Below are 25,262 nucleotides of genomic sequence, written 5' to 3'. Positions count from 1 at the left end.
CAGAGACCAGAAAATAAGATTGAAAATGGGGTTCTTTAAAAAAGAAGTTCTAAAATATAATATGGAATTATTTGTGTGTACTAGATTGCTTTTAGCCTTTTTTAAGTTACTTCCATTAAAACATAACCTTTTTCTGCTAGCATACTGTTTTCCCTCTACTTTTATGGTAATGTTAGTGTTTCCTATAAAAATAAATTGTTTCTTTCTACAGCTGCATTTGACAAAGGTGATGATCGAAGACTTGGCAAAAAGCCTGTATTCAGTAGTTCTCAGGTAAACTTAAAATTTTACAGGTCCAAATGAAAAAAGAAGCTAAATAATTTAAATTTCATTATTTTATATTTCAGTGATTGTTTAAATGTATTCTTTCATTAAGTAAAGCTGTTTCTTAATGAAAATAATTTTGAGTCTTTAATCAAGCAAATATTCTAGAAATTTTTAAATGATGTGGATTTTTAATATCCAGCTGGCATAGGAAGTGAAATATTCTGCCTTTTTTATTTCCTTGAAAACCTTTTTGGCAACTAACATATTGGAGCTATTCCAACAGATGAGAAGTTCTCTAAAATTCTAGACCTAATTCAATGTCTAATTTTCTAATTAACCTACTTCTTAAAGAAGATTTTAGTTGGCCCAGTTTTCTCTATACTAAGATTTTAATTCACACAGTACATTTTTGGTGTGAAAAAGGCAATCAGTACCAAGAGTATAGTTAGTTGTGTTTTACTTTAAAAGTTACTTGCTGTATTTATATGAGGTATTCTAAAGTAGTCAAACTCTCAGAAAAACAAGAAGGAGAATAGCAGTTGCCAGGGGCTGGAGGTATAAGGAAAAGGGCAATTTTTCAGTGGGTATAGAATTTCAGTATTACAAGATGAGAAAGTTCTAGAGATTTGTTGCCCAAGGTCTATATAGTTAACATTACTGGACTTCCCACTTAAAAATGGTTAAGATGGTAAATTTTGTCTTTTTTTTTTTTTTTTACCCCTTCCCACACACAAATGAGTTGGTGTATTTATTATAATGTGAAACAGTTTTCTTCCCCTAAGCATGGAACGCTGCTAGACCCCCCTTTGACCATTCTTAGTTATACTGTACAGTTCCACAGAACATACTCTAAGAAGTGGTAACTTAGGATATTTTTCTCTATGTTCCCTCTTATCCCCAGTGTTTTTTTTAGGCCCCCTAAGAATTACCCTATCTGCCTTTCTTTCTGCTGTTCTACTCACTGTTATCAACCAGGCTTTTCTTCTTTCCTTGCCTTACAGTGAAAGAGAACAGACTCTCATTGCTCTTCCTTAGCTTCCTGGCATTCAGGTTGCCCGAAGGTTTATACTGTTAACCACAGTGGGAAGAAAACAGGGTAATATGTTCCCCTCAGAAGGGCAGTATACTGAAATGGCTGCTGGACATCATATAATAAGAATTAAAACCTTGACTTCACTTTTTTTTTTTTTAAATCCTTACCTAGATTTCTATTGGTTTTGTAAGGCAGTGAAATGGAAAATGTGTGGCCTCCATGAGGCCAAAAGGCCGAACGCAGGGTACAGTTTTCCTGGGGCCTCTCAGCGTCATTTTTTATCTGCCTAAGGTGTTTTTGCCTACCCCTACATAGGGGCGGGAAAAGTTTGTGTGGGAGTGTGGGAGGGAAGGCTGGGTGGAGGAAGAAGGCTCTCCAGCCAAGCACAAGGGATGCAACACTGCCACCTGGCACAGTTGCCATGACAGTGTGGGCTTGACTTCACATTTGTTATCTCGGCCATATGTGAGCTTGCTTGTCTGTAAAAATGGACTGATAAAACCTAGCAGAATTATTGTGAAAATTAAGTGAAATAATTAATGTGCAGTTATTTGGTATGTAGTAAGTGCTCAGTAAGTATGGAATGAATAAATGTGTTTTACAAGAAGAGATGAGATCTTCTGAAAGTGGGAGAAGGTTAATGAGGTAATACAGATTTAAGAAGAGTGCTGGTACCAGAATACTTAAAGTAATGATGTCTGGGACTTGTTTCAAAATAAAGTGGTAGTTATATATGAAACAAAACTGGCCAGGAGCTGATCACTGTTAAAGCTGGGTAATAGGTACAGGGGGGTTCATTATACTATTCTATCTTCTTTTGATTATGTGTAAATTTTACTACAATAAAAAGTTAAACAACAACAACAAAAAAGGAATAGTCCTGGAACCAAAAGGGTGTCTAAGGGGAATTCTCTCGAGAGTTGTCCTCTATTTCTCATTTTTCTCAATAGCATGTGGTCTCATATTTGTCAGTAGCATGCATCTTCCCACCTGGCCATTTGTATATAAGAAATACATGTAAACTTTGCAGATGTAAATTAGAGAATGCCTAGGTATGTGTATACATTGAATCCTCATCATGCTATACTATGTTAATATAAAGTTTCTAAAGGAGTACGGTTACCCTCTATACTGCATAAATCTCACCCATAGCATGATGCTAAATTTAAAATAGACAGATTCAAGGACATGGTAAGTTAAGTAGATCAGTTTTAAGGGGGAGAAGAAGTCTAAAATCAGAACTCTACCTGGTTTTAGGTATTAAAAATAGAGAAAGGTTATTTTTTGAGCTAAGATTTGATCAAGAAAACAAAAAATGAGGACCAAACCTATTTGAACTTTATAAATATTACATAGAATCCTGGAACACTGCACTGAGTAGGACCAGTCTCCACCCTCTAGAAATACAGAATATGAGGCCCAGAGATGTTAATGACTTCTTAAATATCCTAAGTCAATTAAAGATAAGAGCTAAGAACCTAATGATTACCTTTATTAGCACTACACCTAGCTTTTCCTTAAACTTAGCCAGGTTATTTATTACTTTGTGTGTGTGTGTGTGTGTATGTGTGCGTGCACGCACCCCCCATATATGTTATCTTTATCTTAGACAAATTTTTAATGTAAATGGAAGTTTTCTATATTCAGAAATATTAGCCCTTGAACTGTATACCAATATATGCTCAGGTTTGACAACATGCATCACATTTTTTAAGTACCCAGTGTGTCATAGGCACAGTTCTAAGGGATAAAAAGATGAAGACAGCACAGGCTTTTCCTCAGACCTCTGCAGTTTCATACAGCTTTTCAAAGGGGGGTACGTATTTCATAAAGAGTGGCAATATAATCTTACAGTTTTATTCTGCACTTCCTACCACTTTTTAAAATGTTGTTTCCTTCCATAGGAAGGTTGGTTCTAACCAAAATGATATAGGCTCATTGTCTTCAGTGTCTTAAGTGTCCTCTTTCCCTCTTTTTAACTACTTCACCTGTTTTTAGGACCCCTTTTCCTCCACTTTCTCCATATAGCCAGAGCTGTATTACTACTGTTTTGTTTCTTCCAAAAGCCAAACTTTTCAGATGTACTGTCTCGTTTCCCAGGGGCCTGCAGCCCCCAGCTCCAAGGATTAAATCTTTAGTGATAAAATTTCTGGCATTTGGATAGGATTGAAGAGACAGTTTTTAATGAAAATCTTTATAATGTCCCTCAAATTATACCATATATAAGCCGGCATTATACTGTCTGCTTAAAGCAGTAAATCATGAGCTCAGGTCCTACTTCCATCCTTACAAGCATGTGACCTTGGTAAATCACATACCGGCTTTAATCCTGTTTCTTGTTTACGAAACAGAGATAACAACAGGAGCTCTCTCATAGGAGTATTGTGAGTATTAAGTGAGATAATGTATGAAAGTGTTTTAGCACAGAACCTGGGAGTGGGCCCTCAAAAAATATTGGGCATTGTTATCATTGACCCACGGCATCCTGACACCTCTCTGCCATAACTTCACAAAGCTAAATAGTACGCCTTTTTAAAAAAGAATTGCCTTTTAATTTTTTATGCTATATTCAGATTCAATTAAGGGAATGTGACTAAAGATACATTCAAATGGTCAAAGATAATTCAAATTTTGAGTGGCCCTATATCATAATGTGATCTTTCTCCTCTTTGAAAAGCTGGCTTATTGAAACAAAGTACTATAAGTCAAAGACTTCAGTCAAGTTATAAAGAATTTTTTTCTTCTTTGCAGCAAAGGAGACAAGTTTCTGACTCTGGTATTATAAAAAACAAATCTTGGAGAGGAAATATCAAGAAGGATTGTTGGAGTTATCCCTCTACTAAGCAAAAGATGAAATCTGATGGATTAGGAGCATCTGGACATTCAAGTACTAATAGAAACACTGTAAATAAAACCTTGAAACATGATGATTTAAAGGAAAAGGGTGGTACAAAAACAGCATCTAAGGTTACAAAAGAACTTAAAACTGGGGGAAAGAATGTTTCTGGAAAGCCCAAAGCTATAATAAAGTCCCAAACAGAAAACAGTGATAATGCTAAGTCAACAAACACGTCGCCTAGACAAGCTGTGGAAAGATCAGCAGCAGCAGCAAATGGACAGAAAAATTCATTAAATGAGAAAGGAGTGAGAAATCAGGAAGGGCACATTACAGGTGCCAGACCCAAGGTACTCACTGGAAACTTAAATGTGCAAGCCAAATCAAAGCCTTCGAAGAAAGTGACAGGAAAAGATTCTCCATGCCTCAGCATCGCAGGGCCTTCCAGCAGATCGACCAGTTCAAGTATGGAATTACTGATTTCCACTGAATGTCTGGATGAACCAAAAGAAAATGGATCAGTAGGAGAAGAGAAGCCTTCTGGTGATAAACTGTCCTTTTGTGAATCTCCAGGACAGATGATGAAAAACAGTGTGGAAAGTACCAAAACTTCTACTGTAGGTGGGTTTTAGTACCCTCACTTTGAATAGCTCCTGACAGTTAAAGTTCCTAGAAAAAAATGATTCTGTGTTTGGATGTTTATTTAGTTTCAGATGCAAAAAGGCATTTATTTACATGTGCTCATGCAAACTGAGAGAAAACATACTTCTTCCCACATTAACGTTTATTTTTGGATATAGTGTCTGGCCAGTGAATTTATGCATGACTTTTACATATTCAGTGTTCTGTTTCATGACTGACTTTTTCTTAATTTACAGCAGTAAAATCTCGACCCGTTTCAAAAGTTACCAATGGAAATTCAAATAAAAAAGGCATTCAAGAAGAAACTAATATAAGTAGCAGGTAAATCTTCATTCGTTATTTTACCTCTATAGTAGCTTTCTCTGAAAGTTAATTATATGCTAACTTCTAGCTAAATATCTTAAAAATATCTTTTCTTCTTTGTTAGAGAATGTATTTATTTACACAATATTTTAAAATTTTATTAAACGAAAATAGTATATGAAAAATGATTATTGATACAAAATGATAGATTACACTTGTGGAACTTGATTATGTATTGCTTTGTCATACTTGACCTGCAGGCTTATAAACTTAAAGACCTGTGAACATAAGGTTTTTCTATTTTTTGAAAAAAAGATACTTTTTAATTTCTTTGAGAAAAAATATATTTCGTATATGAGTTTTTTAAAAGTTCATGTGTTGCTATCTGAGTGCAGTACTGAATGCAAATCATTTTTTTAGTGTGCTAAAGAAGGTCACTAGCAAAGGATATAGTGATCCAGTACCACAGGCAATTTTAAAGAAAAAAGGAAATGGCAGTGGATGTGCTACAGCTCAACAGAGGACAAAAAATGCCTCGTCTAATCTTGCTAAAACTCAAGGTAAAGCTGATATAATCCTGGGTATTACTTCTGTGTTTAAATTGAATAAGCAGAACTCTGATTTGGAACTTTAGCAACAAATAAGAATAGAACATGGTTTCACTCATTTTACATTTGTGTAATACTATAGAGATTTTACACACTTTTGCTTTTAGATAAGTTTTTTTTAAATATTTATTTATTTGAGAGAGCGTGGGCCTGCACACAGGGGGAGGGTCAGAGGAAGAGTCCCAAGTAGGCTCTGGAGGGCAGAGCTGGGGAGGAGGCGGGTGGATGGATCTCAGGACCCTGAGATCATGACCTGAGCCTAAGCCAAAACCAAGAGTGAAACCCAGGTGCCCCTAGATAAGTATTTTGGTATTTCAGGGTGTGGGTTTGGTTTTTATTGTCTTTTATGAGAAATAATTAAGCAGTCACTAAGTTATCTGTATTTTTGGTCCTTTTATATATTATGCCCAGGTTTCTTCAGTTTCATTGATAACTATAGGAATTCCATGTGCAAAACCAGCACTAATATTAGAGCCCTTTAAAAAAGTAAGAAACAAACTGAGGGTTCTAGAGGGGAGGGGGGTGGGAGGATGGGTTAGCCTGGTGATGGGTATTAAAGAGGGCACGTTCTGCATGGAGCACGGGGTGTTATACCCAAACAATGAATCACGGAACACTACATCCAAAACTAATGATGTAATGTATGGTGATTAACATAACATAAAAAAAAAGTAATGGTGCAGTCATGAGAACTGTGATATATAGGAAGAAGAATTTTCCCTTTTCCCTCTGTGCTGTGCCTGTTGTTTTGCCATGTTCTAGGAAAGAAAAGCATACTGATCAGGTTGCATACTTTGCTGACTTAATAAATTAATTTGCTTTATGCATTAAGCATTCATGTAGGTTAAGAGCAGTATGTAAAAACCTAAAAACAATTTTGAGTTTGATAATGAATTAATACTGAAAGCAAATTTTAAAATAAGCCAGAGAAAAATTATTCATGTTCTAATTCTAGTAATAACTAAAAATTAAACATTTAAAAAGATTTGGCAATTCTGTTTGATAGTTTTAATTATCATCTCTAGGACTCAACCAGTGTAAACAAATAGATTCTCAAAATTAATCCTTGCCCTCCAATTACCAGTTTTAGTTTCCACTGCACATCTAAGTAGTTAACCCAAATGATCTACAATAATAATGATCTTGTTATGAGAAGTAAATTAGTTTTGTTCATGTTTGAACAGTAAAAAAAACAGTAATTTCAACATTTCTATTTTATATTTAGCTTGATCCTTCTTTCAGCTGTGTGGAACAGTCTTTTTTTTCCCCAAAAACGTCGAAGGGAAGACCCTTCCTGCTCTTTTGATATAAGAAAATCAGATTTTTCCACCCTCATTTATTTATGCAAATCCAATTCTGGCATAAGGATCAAGACTCTTGAGGAAGAAAGATCCTGTTTAAGTAATTTTGCTAAGATGCTGGAATAGTCCCCCTATATTTATAATAAAATATTTTTTATTTTATCATGTTACTAACACCTAATCTTTTGTCCTTTGTCATAGATATGTCATTTCATTGTTTTATTTCTTCTAATGTAATTTAAAAACAGATATTGCATTTCATTCACAAACTAGAAAGTACATTATATTTTTTAATTTTCTTTTATTAGGATCTCAAGGAGAGTCACCAAATTCAGTAAAATCTTCAGTCTCTTCAAGGCAGTCTGATGAAAATGTGACAAAATTGAATCACAATACAACTACAGATAAACAAACACCTAAGAAAAAAATTGTCAAGCAAGGACACACACCTTTGCCTAAGGTTAATGCAAAAATAGCAGCAATGTCTAAAAACTTAAATCAGTCTAAGAAAAGTGAAACTTTGAGTAATAAAGATTCAAAACAGAAAACACTTCCTGGACAGGTTATATTGAAAACTCAGCCTTCTTCTCAAAGACCTTTAAAAAGTGAAACATGTGTTGTCCAAGAAAATATATTTCATGATGTACATGATAATAATAACAAGGATGATATTTCTGAACAGAAGCCTCATGAACCTCTAATTAATCTCACATCAGAAATCAGCAGTAGAGAAGCATTTCAGGCATCATGCAAACCTGACCCACAAAAGCCATTAAGCAATCAAGAGAAAGAGAAATTAGTATTAGAATGCCAAACTATTTCAAATCTGGATAAATCAATAAAGCATGAACTGGAGTCAAAACGGATTTGTTCACATAAAAGTGAAACAAAATTTTCCAGCGAAGAATCAGATCATCACAACACAGCTAAAATACATTGCCTTTCTGATGGGAGTGATAATGCAGATCCAAAATTTTATAACACCACTGTCCTAAAATCCATGATTTCAAATCCCAGTGAAAACTCCTTGAACTCTAATCCTGTTTGTGATTTAGACTCAGCAAATGCAGAGCAAATCCATTCAGTATCAGATAGGGAGAAGCAAGGAGGGAAACAAGATATAAACAAAAGATTAAGCATTAAATGTGTCAAAGATGTTTTACCATGTGTTCCTGAAAGGACAAATGGTACCTTAAATTCTGTCCAAGATGACAGAAAATCTAAAATTCATGTAGAAGAACAGAAAATTCCTAGTCACTTGTCTGATGACTCTGCTATGAGTGAAATCAAACATGCTACAGCAGACTCAGATATTTCCTCCAAGTGTGTTTTGGAACAAATATCAGGAAAAAATTCTCCTAAAGATATGGAAACAACAGAAACTCCAGAGAGCCATGAAACTCCAGAAGTTCCATTTCTGAGCCACTGGAATTTGAGTGCCAGTGGTCTGCATCAGAGAGAGAGTCCTGAATCTGACACTGGCAGTGCCACCACATCCTCTGATGACATAAAGCCCAGATCTGAAGACTATGATGCTGGAGGGTCTCAAGATGATGATGGGTCAAATGACAGAGGTATTTCTAAATGTGGCACTATGTTGTGCCATGATTTTCTTGGAAGAAGTAGCAGTGATACCAGTACTCCTGAAGAATTAAAAATATATGACAGTAACTTAAGAATTGAGGTGAAAATGAAAAAGCAAAGTAGTAATGATCTTTTCCAAGTTAATTCGACAAGTGATGACGAGATTCCTAGGAAACGGCCAGAAATTTGGTCTCGATCTACAGTAGTCCACCCTAGGGAAAAAGAAAATATTCTACGAGGCAGTGTCCATTTTGCTCAAGAAGTAGATCAGGTTTCTTCCTCAGCAGATGAAACAGAAGATGAAAGATCTGAAGCTGAAAATGTTGGAGAAAATTTCTGTACATCTAACTCAGCTCCTCAGCAGTTTCAGGGAATAATTAATTTGGCTTTCGAAGATGCAACAGAAAATGAAAATCACGAGTTTTCTGCAACTAAAAATTTTAAAAGATCAGTCTTACTTTCAGTAGATGAATGTGAAGAACTAGGATCTGATGAAGGGGAAGCCCATACTGCCTTTCAGCCTTCTGTAGATTCTCTTTCACCTTCTGATGTTTTTGATGGCATTTCTCACGAACATCATGGAAAGACATGCTATTCCAGGTACACACAAGGACGTGAAGGTAGTATTTTAGAATGTAAACAAGATAAAGGCAATAGTGTACATAAAAACGAAAGCTCTCTCTTGGGTCCCAGCAGCATTGACTCATCAAGAAAAGATAAACAGAGTGCTTCAGCCACAGGAAAAAAGTTCACAGTAGATGTCCTGTCCAAAGGAGGCAGACAGCTTCTTCCAGAAGATAAACAAGTAAACAGGGGAAGCAATGTAGATAATGACTTTCAGCAACGTAGCAAACTCTCAGATAATGATATAAAATCTCAAGAAAGACCATGTCATTTGGAGCTTCATCAAAGAGAACCCAATTCTGACATACCAAAGAACAGCTCTACAAAATTTCTGGACTCCTGTCGGAGTCAACTTCTGCCTCAGGAAGGTCAAGTGAAAGAGAACCATTCTACAGCTACCAAAAAAGCTAATATTGCTTTATCTGCAGGTAACGTACAGAAATAGAAATGCTAAATCCATAAGAAAATGAGTTTATAGAATTTTAAAGTTGTAGGTAGCCCCGAATGTTTTATTTTAGTTAGAATAATTACTTAAGCAACAGATACAAATTTCAAATGAAGACTTAAATTTCTTAATAATATGAAAACTAACTAGTTAATCTTTATTGTTCCCTTAAAATCCTAGTGCAGAGTTAAGATCTAGTAAAATTTTGGTTATTATTAGAGCTAAACTATTAAGAGATTTTACATGAAAGAATAAAGAGAAAAACTTAGTTTGCTATTTAGTTATTTATGTCTAATTTAACATAGAATTCTTGACTATTAGAAATTTTATTATACATTGGATATGTTTTATGGACTATGCTAGTATATATCTAAGAGGTCTGTGCAATAACTATAGTAATATCACTAAAAGCACTGAACTATTTTAACTAGATTAATTATTACAATTTATATGCATTTTACAGAGATTAAGACTTTGAGGATCACTATAATTCTAAAATTTTCAAGTAAAAAGATAAATTTCCTAAAAGAGATTATATTTAGAAGCAACGATAATATATGAAAAAAGCCCAGGCTTATTTCATATGCATAGATGATTTCCTGTCTAATTGTTTTGTGTGTTTGTCTTCCTTATTATAGTAATTTAAACTAATGACCCACATTTAAAATATGCAATAGTGGCTGACTGCATAGCTATTGTATATCAGAACTAAGAAAAACGCTGATCAATAGCCCTTGTTCAGCAAAATCACAACAATAGGGAGCTCTTTAAAGTTGTATTTTTTTGTTTGTCCTTGCTTGCATCCTCTTTTGCATGTGCAATATACAAATAAGGCTTTAGATAAAATGTATTTATTCCCCTTTTGGAACTGACTTAACTTAAAGTCACCATCAAATAACCATGTCTTTTTTTCTCTTTAATTTCATATTGTAGTGAATTAGATACATGTGCACATTCTGTGTTTATGTTTAAATAATTTTTGTTTTCTGTATCACAAGTTTTCAAATTAAAGTATGGAGAATTATTGTTAGTTGCCTATGTTGATTTTGCTGCTAAACATCCTTCGGTTGTTGTTTTTTGTTTTTTTTTTTAATATAGAAAAAGAAATGCCTCAATAATCTTGTCAATTTTGTATAAGTGTTATTTTTTCCATTCTGTTTTTTTGGACTATAACTATTATATTGTTTTAATATTGTTCTACAAAACTCTGAGGGGTACCAACATGTGCAATTTTTACATTGTGTAGTATTATGAATTATTTCAGGAGACATAGATGATTGTGACACACTGGCACAAACCTACATGTATGACCATCGGCCTTCAAAAACCCTCTCTCCAATATATGAGATGGATGTAATAGAAGCATTTGAGCAGAAAATGGAATCAGAAACACATGTTACAGACATGGATTTTGAAGATGATCAGCACTTTGCAGAACAAGATTGGACACTATTAAAGCAACTGCTCTCTGAACAGGATTCAAACTTAAATATTACGAATTCTGTTCCTGAAGACTTAAATTTAGCACAGTATCTAATCAATCAGACACTACTTTTAGCACGAGACAGCTCAAAACCTCAGGGTAATGCACATGTTGACACTTTGAACAGATGGAGTGAACTAACCTCTCCCCTTGATGATTCCTCAGCAAGCATCACCATGGCTAGTTTTTCCTCTGAAGATTGTTCACCCCAAGGGGAATGGACAATTCTGGAACTGGAAACTCAGCATTAAGAGTATTAACACTTTGGAAAATTTTGAACTATGCTACCACTTTATTTTTTGATGCTTATATTATATCTAAATAATAATTGCATTAGCCAGAGATAGACTGTCCTTAATATTGAGGGAGTCTTTACAGTTTATTGAGGTAAACAATTTGTTTATTAATATATCATATGTAGAAAAAGGTGTTTTTCTAAAATTTTTGAGCATGTTTTATTATTAGAGAAATTAGTAGACTATAAAGAAACCCTTCAGTTTTCCTTTCCTAACTGATCATTTGTTCACTTGTTTATAATTCAAGAATTTAAAATGTTAATGCACAAGTAGATCAGCCCCTTTACTTTTTGCTCTGCATATGGTAACAGTAATTTAACAATAAAAAACTTATTGTGCTTGTGTCAATTTATGTAGAGTTAATCAGTGAGTACCATTCAAACTCAGATTGAGCCTGATAGCTGAATATTAGAAAAAACCTTCACTTTCCCAACGTTGCAGGTCCAGGAAATTGTGAAGTAAATGCACTTCAAATTTCAGTCACATTGATACTGAAACAGAGAAATGGAATCCCTTGTAACTCTCTTTTTGGGGTATATCCAGAGAGAGACATCTGCCCTTGTTCAAAAGAAGTGGGATAACTGTCCATTTGTTTCACCTATATAGACTTTATAGTTAATCACTCTTCGTTTTCCATTCCATATTAGAGATATTTTGAAACTGTTCCAGCAGTAAGCCTGCACTAAATATTAATTTTAAAATGGGTACATGAGGCATTTGAGTTACTGAGTTAAACTGTGTGTGTGTATATGTGCACACACACACGTATGCTTGCTTTCTCCATGTGTCTATATACGCTAGTTCCTTATTTCCTTGATCACATTGTCTTTCAGTCTGTAATTCTGGTAGCAAGGAAAAGATAAAAATCTTTTCTATGAAATGGTACTGGAGAGTGATCGCTTGGATACCTGCTTGATATAAGTGGACACTGCTCTTAGGATGATGAAATTTAGTAGAATTAGCCTCTCTCAAAACTATGTAACTGAAAAAAAAAACAACTATGTAACTAACACATAATTTCTCTAAAATTCTCTAAATTTCTCTAAAAAAAGTAAGGAAACCTTTTGGTTTAGATTTCCTTTTCTAAAATAACGGTTTTCAACAAATTAACAATAGAATGAATCTGTATATTGAATATCCACAATCATATTAATGCACAATCATTTGTTATTGTTGTATAATAACCTAATTATATTAACATTAGCCACTAACCTGTTATACTATAAATTTGCTATGCCTTTTTAAACTAGAAGCTCTGTAGGTTGCACTCATTCATTCAGTCAAGAAACGAGGCATTGGTTCTATGCACTGAGGTACAAAGATAAATAAGGTTTGATTCCTGTTTCCCACTCACAAAAAGGGTGTTCAGTTTCTAGTGAGGGGGGAAACCATGTAAGAGAAAGGTTAAAATATAGCATTGTAAGAACATTGTATTTTCAAGCCGGATGGGGATTTAGAGATTAGTCTAATCCCTTCAAATTCCAAAAAAATAACTCTGAAGCCCAGAGGAATTAAAAGATTGCCCAGGGTCCCACAGCTAATTCATGGGCTAGAATCTAGTATTCCTTAATTTTAATTTGATGTTATTTCTACCACACAACATGCTCATTTGATTTTTATCATAAAGCCTGAGAGCAAGTATATTTATAGGTAGTTTGTAATATAAAGAAGTAATGTATGATAGAAACAGTGCCAATTCCCAAGACATTGTGTTATTTCCTTTTCTCCAAATATGAAATTGTTTTATGTGTTCTTTTTAATAAATAACTTAGAAATTCAAAACTTTATAAATGAAATTTCTCTCCCAGGTCTAAGGTCTTAAAAACTTTTCTTCTTAAACTACTATACATTAAAAAGCCATTCAGTTTCACGTCACATCTGCAGATAGGTAATAGGGAAGGCATTTTGCTTAAGTAGTGACCTCTTAGGTAATTTCAGGACATGTGTGTTTTCTTATGCTTTTTGTGCATCTACCAGTCTGTTTGCTGTGGGACTCTTTGGGGTAGTACTTCATGATTTAACAAACACAAAGGGAAAAATAATTGCTAACATTTATTTAGCTCCTATTATATGCTAGACACTGTGCTAAGTGCTTTAAATATGCACTAACATTTAATTCTCACAATAATTATATGAGATTTGTCTTCTTATCATCTTTATTTTACCCATGAGGAAACTGATAATAGAGTCCTTACCCTGGATTAGCTACCCTAGTGGAAGAAACTAAAAGAGAAATAACACAACTATACTATTATTTGGTAAGATAACAGTTGTATATGGTCAGAGTTGTGTGAGCCCAGAAGGAGAAGCTACAAACAGCTTGTCAGAAAGAGATTAGAGAAAGCTTCTTAGAGCAACTAATAGTCTGTGACTCCTTCAGAATTTCTATAAAGGGCTTAGTGGCCACAGTCTAGTTGGAAGTGTAGCCAGGGGACTTAGCTTGAAGATGTACTTGTATAGAAAGTACTTTGCTTTTACTTCGATTGTATGTTATAGATCAATAAAAATAGAAATGTCCTTAAAAGATGCTTTTATACATAGTTTATATGAAGTTGCAAACAGTCCAATTGTCCATACCAAAAAAAAAATCTTATTTTTGATTTGGCTTGCTTTGGAGGACTGATAAAGATTATGTAAACAGTCTAAAGCCCCTTTATACCATCTCTTGGAGCAACCAGGTAACCAGATGCTGGCTTTCAAGGATGAGTAAGAATTTGCTTGGTGATATGGAATACTAGACACAACAGTGCATTAAGAATGGTAACCAGGTTGTGTGTTGAGGATTAGGAGGAAGAGTGATAGGAGATAGAGCTAAAGAGTGTACTGGAGTTGGATTCTTAAAGTTATTATATACTATGCTATAGTGTTTAAGTAATCAAAATCCTGGATTTAATGAGAATTGTGTCTCCTTCCACTGTGCATTCCTTTATTTTTAACTCTCAATAGACAAGCTTTCCATGTTTCGAGGAAATAACCAACTACAATCAAAATGGGTAGTCATCAAAGTTGTTTTTTTAATTTGGTAACAAAACCAGGTGTGTTTCAGAAAGATAACTGTCAGCTCTAGTGAAGATGGCCTGGTTTGGAGAAGCACCCAAGTCTCAGAATGCAATTAAAAAATAGTTTTGTCAACCTTAGAAATTGGAAATGGAGGAGAATCTGGTAACAGATAGCAGATAGATTGAGATTATAGAACTTGGTGAATGATTAGATGGTGGGAGAAGATTGAAAGGAATTTTATAATCACTATCAAAAATAGCATTTATTCAGGGGCATCTGGGTGGCTCAGTTGGTTAAGCATCTGCCTTCGGCTCAGGTCATGATCCCAGGGTCTTGGGATCAAGCCCCGTGTGGGGCTTCCTGCTCAGCTGAGATCCTGCTTCTCTCTCTCCTTCTGCCCCTCTCCCCCTGCCCCAGCTCGTGCTCTCTCTCTCTCTCTCAAATAAATAAAATCTTTTTAAAAAAATTATGAAATTGTAATGTGTCATAACATAGCCCTATATAAAGTGTAATCAGTGCATAAAGGAGAGAGAAATGATGGGATGATAACTTGGATAGGCTCCGTTATTGTAGGAGTTCACAAGACAAAAGAGGCACACTCTTGGCAAAAGGAGTTTAGAGGCAGTGGGGAATTCTAGTTGTTCCATATGGCTGGAGAGAAGGGAACAGATGGTAAGGGCAAGGGATAAAGTTGGATAGGGATGTAGAATCCAGGGAGTAACACAATCAGATTTGCATTTTATTCTCGTTATTTTTTTAAGTAGGCTCCATGCCTAGCATGGAGCCCAGTGTGGGTCTTGAACTCAAACCTGTGAGATCAAGACCTGAGCTGAGATCAAGAGTCAGACACTTAAATGACTGGGCTACCCAGGTGCTCCAGATAAGCATTTTAGAAAGATCACTCTGGGGGCACCTGAGTGGCTCAGTCGGTTGAGCGACTGACTCTTGGTTTCAGCTCAGGTCATGGTCTCAGGGTCTTGAGATCAAGCCCGGGGGGCTTGATGCTCAGCAGGGAGTCTGCTTGGAATTCTCTCTCTCCCTCTGCCTGCCCCCCACACACACACACATTCTGTCTCTCTCAAATAAATCTTAAGAGAGATTCTGGAAGCAGTATATAGAATGGAATGGAGCAGGGTGACAAGGCAGGGAGATCAATGATGAGTATTCCAGTAACCAAGGCTTGGATGAGAGCCGTAGCCAGGGAGATAGAGAGGTGTGGACATATTTGAGAGATTTAACATGTGGGTTGGAAAAAGTTAGTAACTGATGTGGGGATGAGAGGAGGGAGTCATCTTAAAAGACTCAGGTTTCTGACTAGGGTGCCTGGGTGGTTGATGATATCATTAGCCAGAAATTGAAGCAAGCTTAGGATGTTTGAGCTGTCTGTGGGACGTTCAAGGGGCTGAGTACAAAACACTGTGGAATAGAAAAAAGCCTGAGAAGGAGAATGAAAAGGAATATTCTGAAGTAAGAGAACTAGTAGGCTAAGGTGAGGAGGAAAGAGTGATTAATGTATAATCTCACTACTATTCAGGGCAAATCAAGGCTAAGAGATTCCATTTGAACCTATCAAACTGAAAGGATTTAAAAAAAAAAATACAGTGTTAGCAAGAGTGATAAATTTCAGATACTCATGCATTGCTATGGGAATATAAATTACCTTTCCTTGTAAGTAATTACACAGTCTGTATCATGAATGTTTATAACTTTGTATCCTGAACCTAGTACTTTCCCTTCTTGGAATCTCCCATTAAGAAATAAGAATCTGAGACCTAGATATATTAGTGAAAATTGAAAACTAGCTGAATGTCAACAGTAGCAGAAGGCTAAATAAAGTATGGTACATCTATATAACACATTATGCAATGATTATAATTGTCTCCAAAACATCTGTTTAATGCCAAGGGAAGATGCTTAAAAGAAAAAACCCAAAATATATATTTATAATATCCCAATTTTCCATACTTATAAATATATAGAAAAAGGGACTTGAAGGAAATAAAGATGCTAATGATGGTTAAGTGGTACTGATGATTTTATCTTTTAACTCACATATCTTTCATGTGTTCTACAAAGCACAGAAAATTAAGTAGGTTGGTTGGTTTGGAGGTAAGTAGAAGTAGTTAACAGTGTTGAATGCTGTTTGAGATGTCAACTAAGGTGCACACCTAGATTAGTTCATTAGATTTGGACATTATGATTTTACTGGAAGTTTTGTCAGTTGGTGTTTTTTATAGTAGGAAGGGCAGAAAGGTGAGCAGGAGGTAAAGAAGTAGAACTTACTCTTTCAAGGGAGTAGACTGAAAAGGAGACAGTGGTAGTTTGTTTTTAAGATAGAAGTAACTTCACTTTGAAAAGAAGAAGTTGGGAATAATCATTGAATCAGGACCATCAAGGAAGAGGCAGGGAGCAGTGGGATCAAGCACGAAGGGTCCTAACTGACAGAGGGCACTTAAAGGAACTTAGGTATTTAATTCAATTAGAGCACCAAGGGGCGCCTGGGTGGCTCAGTCGTTAAGCGTCTGCCTTCGGCTCAGGTCATGATCCCAGGGTCCTGGGATTGAGCCCCGCATCGGGCTCCCTGCTCGGTGGGAAGCCTGCTTCTCCCTCTCCCACTCCCCCTGCTTGTGTTCCTGCTCTCGCTATCTCTGTCTCTGTCAAATAAATAAATAAGGTCTTAAAAAAACAACAACAACAAAGCACTGAATGCATGTGGGACAGCAGTGGAAGATAAAGCTGGAAAAATACAGGCAGGCCAAAACATGAAAAACGCTGTAAGCCATGCTCAGGACTACAAACAGGCCATTTAGGGAACATATTTTTTAAAATTTTAAAAGACAAATACATTATAGGACTTTTATTAAGATTATATAAAAAATATTTTGGGTTGAGAAGAGACTGGAGGAAGGAAGACCTGTAAGGGGGTCATTGGAATAATTAAATAAAAAGACTGGCCCAAGCTTAGGTAGTAAAATCAAGGATAGAAATGAGAGGATGGATTTGAGAGATAATTGGAGGTAGAATGGTCAAGATGTGGTTGCCATTTGAGGGTGAAGACTTGGGAGAAGAGATAAAGGTGATTCCCTACCCGTATCCCATAATTCTAACAAGTAAAAAAAAAAAGGAAGGTAGATGGTTCCTGATTGGAAAAAAGATAATTTTCAATTTGGACATGTCACATTTGAGATTCAATTGAGACAACAAAGGTACACAGTATAACGTCTTTTGAAATTCAGAAACCCAACAAACTATGACCTTTCTACTCCCACCCCATCTTCTGCTAGTTTTGTGGAGGTTTGGACAGGTGAAAGTGGGGACTTGGTTTGGCTCAGTTTAATGATATATTGCAGGAGCTTTTATCAACTTGGAATTATCTATACCCTCTTCTCCAGTGATATTTATATTATTTTCATATTGTAAATTCTTATACCAAGAACACTTTGAATCTGGCTTAGATATGAGAACTGTACATTTTTATCATGTTAATATTGCATGAGCTACTTTTAGTGTCCATGATTCATCTTTCATACAGTGGTTCCTTAACTACTTCCAAATTTAGCCAACATTAGCATAAGAGTTTTAATTCTGAGAATTTCAGTTCTATTCTGATTCTACATTTTTATAATAATATCCCAATCAATTAAACAATGAATTTCCAAATCAGGAAGATATTAAGAAAATATACTTTCACACAAGGACATATTTTTCCCTAAAAGAGTTTTCATATAAAATGTACAGCTTTTCTTTCCATTTATGCTCAATTTTAGCCTGGCAAGAGAACTTTATAAAAAACTGAAATAGAAATATACCTACATTTAAACTACTACATGCTTAGGAAGAAGATGTCTAACACCCTTACAAAACTGTTTTTTTACTTAGGTATATGCAACTCTCAAAAAAAAATGCGTAATCTACTTTTAAAGTCAAAAAGATAAATAAAATACTTTTACAGTTTTCTGATTTAAAGTATAGAGAACAACACTCAAGTTTAAGAAGTGAGAAAAATAACATTAAATTGAATCAGAGGAAAGGAATTAATACAGACAATAGTGGAACTTAATTAGAAATCAGAGATGAGTGAAACTGGTAAGTCTAAGAGCTGATTCTTAAAACAATCTCCACAATGGAGAGAAAAGCATAAATACACAATATTAGAGATGAAGTAACAAAATAGTTCTAGAGAAATATAAATTACAAAAACAGGCTCAAAAAGAGAGAGAAAATATACACCTTGGAAGAACTGAGAAAGCATTCAAGATCTATCATTTTGGAGTATGAAGAAAGAAGAAAAGCCTCCAGATGCAATTTAAGAAACCATCACAGTGTGATCAACAAAACCTGCCTAAAGATAGCATATAACAGAAAATTATGGAATAATATCACTTATAATACGCAAAATTCCTTAAAGACTCAAACAATTTAAGGTATGCAAGATGATTTAATGTAGGGAAACCTATATGTATAGTACATCCATATTATAATATGGATGAAAATATGAAAATATATGAAAAATAATACCTCCATAGATACCAAAATCTAACTTGAAACAATGAAGCCAAAAGAGTACTATACAAAAACATGCATAGTGTTTTATTTTTTTAAATATCTTATTTATTTATTTGACAGAGACACAGTGAGAGAGGGAACACAAAAAGGGGGAGTGGGAGAGGGAGAAGCAGGCTTCCTGCTGAGCAGGGAGCCCGATGCGGGGCTCGATCCCAGGACCTTAGGATCATGACCTGAGCCAAAGGCAGACGCTTAAAGACTGAGCCACCCAGGCGCCCTTCACAGTGTTTTAATATAATCTTGAAATAAGGGGCACCTGGGTGGCTCAGTTGGTTAAGTGTCTCCCTTCAGCTCAGGTCATGATCCTAGGGTCCTGGGAGCCAGCCCCACATCAGGCTCCTTGCTCAGTGGGAGCCTGCTTCTCCCTCTGCCTGCCGCTCCCCCTGCTTGTACTCTCTCTCGCTCTCTGACAAATAAAATCTTTAAAAATATGTATATAATCTTGGGTGCCTGGGTGGCTCAGTCGGTTAAGCGTCTGCCTTCAGCTCAGGTCATGATCCCAGGGTCCTGGGATTGAGTCCTACGTAGGGCTCTCTGCTCAGTGGGGAGCCTGCTTCTCCCTCTCCCTCTGCCTGCAGCTCCCCCTGCTTGTGCTCTCTCTCTCTCTCTGTCAAATAAATAAAAATCTTAAATAAATAAATAAATAAATATATATATATATATATATATATAATCTTGAAATAAAGTGCATGAACCTCAGAAAACTCATGCAACTCTGAAACATAAGACATAAAGTATAAGATTGATAATTTGGCTATTTAAAATTTAGAACTAACGTATGCCCCAAATACCATAAACAGAATGAAAAAGCAAAAGATAAATTGGGGGAAATTTTTGTTTTTTAACAAAAATTAAAATGCAAACAGCTGGTAAATAATGAAAATGTTTGACCAGACTCATGATTAACAAAGCATTAGAAAAAGAACCATTAAAGAAAAGGTTTTATTCCATGTTCATGGATTAGAAGAATAAACATTGTTAAAATGTCTATGCTGCCCAGAGCAATCTATACCTTCAATGCCATCCTGATCAAAATTCCAAGGCATTTTTCAAAGTGCTGGACAAACAATCCTAAAATTTGTATGGAATCAGAAAAGACAGTGAATCGCCAAGGAAATGTCAAAAAAGAAAAACAAAGGTGGGGGCATCATGTTGCCTGGTTTCAAGCTATATTACAAAGCTGTGATCACCAAGACAGCATGGTATTGACACAAAAACAGACACATAGACCAATGGAACAGAATAGAGAGCCCAAATATGGACCCTCAACTCTATGGTTAAATAATCTTCGACAAAGCAGGAAAAAATATGCAGTGGAAAAAAGACAGTCTCTTCGATAAATGGCCCTGGGAAAATTGGACAACTATATACAGAAGAATGAACTGGAACCATTCTCTTACACCATACACAAAGATAAACTCAAAATGGATGAAAGACCTCAATGGGAGACAGGAATCCATCAAAATCCTAGAGGAGAACATAGGCAGTAACTTCTTTGACATCGGCCACAGCAACTTCTTTCAAGATACATCTCCAAAGTCAAGTGAAATAAAAGCGAAAATGAACTGTTGGGACTTCATCAAGATAAAATCTGCTGCACAGCAAAGGAAACAGTCAACAAAACAAAGAGGCAACCCACAGAATGGGAGAAGATTTTTGCAAATGATACTACAGACAAAGGGCTGATATCCAAGATCTATAAAGAACTTCTCAAACTCAACACCCAAAAAACAAATAATTCAGTCACAAAATGGGCAGAAGACATGAACAGACACTTCTCAAAAGAAGACCTACAGATGGCTAACAGACACATAAAAAAATGTTCATCATCATTAGCCATCAGGGAAATTCAAATCAAAACCACATTGAGATACCACCTTACACCAGTTAGAATGGCAAAAATTGACAAGGCAAGAAACAAATGTTGGAGAGGTTGTGGAGAAAGGGGAACCCTCTTACACTGTTGGTGGGAATGCAAGTTGGTACAGCCATTTTGGAAAACAGTGTGGAGGTTCCTCAAAAAATTAAAACTAGAGCTACCCTATGACCCAGCAATTGCCCTCCTGAGTATTTACCCCAAAGACAGAGATGTAGTGAAAAGAAGGGCCATATGCATCCCAATGCTCATAGCAGCAATGTCCGCCATAGTCAAACTGTGGAAAGAGCCGAGATGCCCTTCAACAGTCGAATGGATAAAGAAGATGTGGTCCATATATACAATGGAATATTACTCAGCCATCAGAAAGGATGAATACCCAACTTTCACATCAACATGGATGGGACTGGAGGAGATTATGCTAAGTGAAATAAGTCAAGCAGAGAAAGTCAATTATCATATGGTTTCACTTATTTGTGGAACATACGGAATAGCATGGAGGACATGAGGAGAAGGAAGGGAAAAATGAAGGGGGGTGGAAATCGGAGGGTGAGATGAACCATGAGAGACTACGGACTCTGAGAAACTGAGGGTTTTAGAGGGGAGGGAGGTGGGGGGATGGGTTAGCCTGGTGATGGATATTAAGGAGGACATGTATTGCATGGAGCACTGGGTGTTATACTCAAACAATGAATCATGGATCACTACATCAAAAACTAATGATGTACTGTATGGTGACTAACATAACATAATTACAAAAAAAAGAAAGAAAATGTTTTTAAAAATATGAATAGATTCAATAAGTAATAATAAATTTGATAAGTGAGAATATTATAAGTAAAATAAGTGAATATCCACTAACCCATTTTAATTAGGAATTACAAATGAAAACAAATTAGATGCTTTGCCAACCTTATAAAAAAATATTGGAACTAATTGGACTCAACTAACCAGTTGAAATATATTAAAGTAGAAAAATAATTCCAAGTATTACTATACAATACAAATTTAAATTATTGGTCAATTTAGATAACTTACTTGGAATTCAGTTTCACCTCAATTTTGAAAATCAAACTAGAATTCTGGGCAGATTATATTAAATGCAATTCAAGAACAGTGTGTGGGTTGATTGTGCTTTTCATAGTCAATGAGATAAGAAAATCTAAAAATTACTAAGGAGGAAATGAAAATATTTTGGGCTGTCATATGTGGCACAAATGCCTGAGTCAATTTATATTGCCACACAGATTTATTTGTAGCATGTCAGTGTCAAGCAGCTATTATTACCATCACAGATTTAACACCCTTATTTGCTTTTTAAATTTTTAAATTTATTTAGAAGCAAAAAAAAATCATAATTTCAATGTTTATTCTTCCATAATTTTTTTCTTAAAAATTACTGAACATCTCAAAATTTATTTGAACATAATGTTGACGACATCTTAGAAATGACAATTCAGTCAGTAGATTCTAAAGTTAGTAATACTACTAAATGAAGAAAAATATTTCATATGTAAGAATTCTAAGGGGAAAAAATGTGAGTTTTCCCAAGTATGTTTTTTGGAAAGGTGTGACTAGTTACCTGAGACATCCATGGGAGTGATGCTTCATTTGTGTATGAAAATAATCTCATTTTCATGTTTCATTTCCCTTAATTTTAATCACCAATAATATGATTATACCTTTATTAATTTTGATCAACTGTTTACCCTAAGTGAAAACTTGAAGTATCTATAGTTTCTTCCTTTACTTAAAGGAAGGATTTACTTTACTTAAAGGATTTTATATTCTAAAAATTTTATACTAAGAAAAAACTAGAAAAGCAAGTTAGGAATCATATTCACAGCAAGTATGACCAAGATTTATATTCTTAATATATAAATACCTCATACATCAATCAGAAGAATGCTAGTAGCCTAGCAGAAAACTAGGCAAAAGGTAAAAACAAAATTAACAAAAGAAAAAATAGAAAGGATCAATAAAAGTATAGTGAATGATTAAATGTTTTATATAGCAGTAAAGAGATACAAAACAAAACATGTTCATCTATTAATTGATAAAATTATGAAACCTAATTTTGTCCAGAGTACAGTGACATCAGAATTGCATTCATATATTGTTGGTGTAAATTGGTGCAAACTTTCTGGAAAGTACATTGACATATTGGCAATAGGAATATAGGCCTTAAAAATCTTTATAATCATTGACTTGATAATCTTACTTTTAGAAATTTAATGAATAATCAGAAATAGTTAAAAATACATATATAGATATGTATATATATACACAATGTTTTTAAAGTCCTGAAATATAGGAATAATTTTATTTAGGTATGTTGGGATATCATGCCACTTTAATAAATATCATGTTTTATATGAATATCTGATGATTTGGGGAATGCTCACAATAAAATGAAGGAGATATTAATGTAAATATGTAGTATAATCTATTTATGATAAAGACTGCTATGATAGTCTTACGTGTCAGTTTGGCTAGGCTATAGTACCCAGTGATTTAATCAAACACTAGCCTAGGTGTTGCTATGAGGTATTTTGTAAATGTACTTAGCCTCTATAATCACTTGACTAAGTACAGGAGATTATCCTCAATAATGTGAGTGGGCTGCATCCAATCAGTTGAAGGCCTTACAAGCACAAACTGAAGTTTCCTGAAGAAATCCTGCCCTAAGATAAAAGCACCAACTCCTGCCTGAGTTTCCAACCTGATCTACAGATTTCAGAATTGTCAGGAATGTTGTCACAATCCTGTGGGCTAATTCCTTAAAATAAATCTAATATATATCTCTGATTGGTTCTGTTTCTCTGGACAATCCTGACTGGTGCAACTGCTATATCCTACTCTAATATCATTCTTCTCCTTTTCCTTCCTAGTAGAACCCTGAATTTTATAGCTGGGCACTTGGCTACTCAGAGTAAATAGTACATTTAGACTTAGGAAGCTAATCTCGCAGCTAATTATAACCCTGTGGCCAAGTTCTTTCCAATGAAATATAAATAAAACTGTTGATTAGTACTTCCTAAAAGAAAACAATATCATTTATAACTGCATCAAGAATAACAAAATACCTAAAAATAAACTTAACCAAGGAGGTGAAAGACCTGTACTCTGAAAACTACAAAACACCAGTAAAAGAAATTCAAGACAACACAAAGGGAAAGATACAACATGTTAACGGATTGGAAGAACAAATTATTAAAATGGCCATATTACCCAAAGCAATCTACACTTGTAATGCAATCCCTATCAAAATACCAACAGCACTTTTCACAAAGCTAGAGCAAATAATCCTAAAACTTGTATGGAACCATGAAAGACCCAAATAACCAAAGAAATCTTGAAAAAAAGCAAAGCTGGAGGTATCACAACCCCAGATTTCAAGATATACTACAAAGTTAGAGTAATCAAAACAGTATGGTACTGGCATAAAAATAGACATATAAATCAATAGAATAGAATGCAAAGCCCAGACATAAATCCATGATTATATGGTCAATTAATTTTGACAAAGGAGGCAAGAATATGCAATGGGAAAAAGACAGTCTATTCAACAAACAGTGTTGGGAAAACTGGACAGGTACAAGCAAAAGAATGAAACCGGACCACTTTCTCACACCATACACAAAAATAAACTCAAAATGGATTAAGGACCTAAATGGGAGACCTGAAACCACCTAGATCAGAACACAGGCAGTAATTTCTCCGACATCAGCCATAGCTACATTTTTCTAGATATGTCTCCTGAGGCAAGGGAAACAAAAGCAAAAATAAACTACATCAAAATAAAAAGCTTCTGCACAGCAAAGGAAACAATCAACAAACCTAAAAGACAACCTACAGAATAGGAGAAGATATTTGAAAATGACATATCCAATATTATCCAAAATATGTAAGGAACTTATACAACTCAACACCAAAAAAACAAGCAATCCAAATTAAAAATAGGCAGAAGATATGAACAGACATTTCTACAAGGAAGACACACCGATGGCCAACAGACACATGAGAAGATGCTCAACATCACTCATAATCAACAAAATACAAATCAAAACCACAATGAGATATCACCTCACATCTTTCAGAATGGCTAAAATCAAAAATACAAGAAACAATAGGTGTTGGCAAGGATATGGCAAAAAAGGAACCCTCATGCACTGTAGGTGGGAATGCAAACTGGTGCAGCCACTGTGGAAAACAGTATGGAGATTCCTCAAGAAATTAAAAATAAAAATACCACATTATCCAGGAATTTCACTATTAGGTATTTGCCCCCAAAAATGGAAGCAGCCCAAGGGTCAAGCAATAGATAAATGGAAAAAGATATGGTGTGTGTGTGTGTGTGTGTGTGTAGTGGAATATTACTCAGCCATAAAAAAGAAT

At 35.1% G+C, this 25,262-nt stretch overlaps 1 protein-coding gene across 1 annotated transcript in view; it reads left to right on the top strand.

Moving 5' to 3' along the window:
* The window catches only part of BTBD8 (BTB domain containing 8), a 110,554-nt gene extending 99,049 nt beyond the window's left edge, over nucleotides 1-11,505 (top strand). The window contains exons 13-18 of the mRNA XM_028087609.2: nucleotides 212-273; nucleotides 4,052-4,757; nucleotides 5,015-5,099; nucleotides 5,502-5,641; nucleotides 7,299-9,626; nucleotides 10,908-11,505. Coding sequence (XP_027943410.2) covers nucleotides 212-273; nucleotides 4,052-4,757; nucleotides 5,015-5,099; nucleotides 5,502-5,641; nucleotides 7,299-9,626; nucleotides 10,908-11,377 — 3,791 coding nt within the window. The 3' untranslated portion in view covers nucleotides 11,378-11,505. The remainder of the gene's footprint in view (nucleotides 1-211; nucleotides 274-4,051; nucleotides 4,758-5,014; nucleotides 5,100-5,501; nucleotides 5,642-7,298; nucleotides 9,627-10,907) is intronic.
* Nucleotides 11,506-25,262: the final 13,757 nt, after the last annotated feature.

Source organism: Eumetopias jubatus, unplaced genomic scaffold, assembly GCF_037043125.1.
Source record: "Eumetopias jubatus isolate StellerSeaLion01/CBP00866 unplaced genomic scaffold, mEumJub1_p1.0 scaffold_4, whole genome shotgun sequence".
NCBI classification, from domain to species: Eukaryota; Metazoa; Chordata; class Mammalia; order Carnivora; family Otariidae; genus Eumetopias; species Eumetopias jubatus.
The sequence above is the reverse complement of the archived record's forward strand: the minus strand, read 5'-3'. Positions and strand labels throughout refer to the sequence as shown.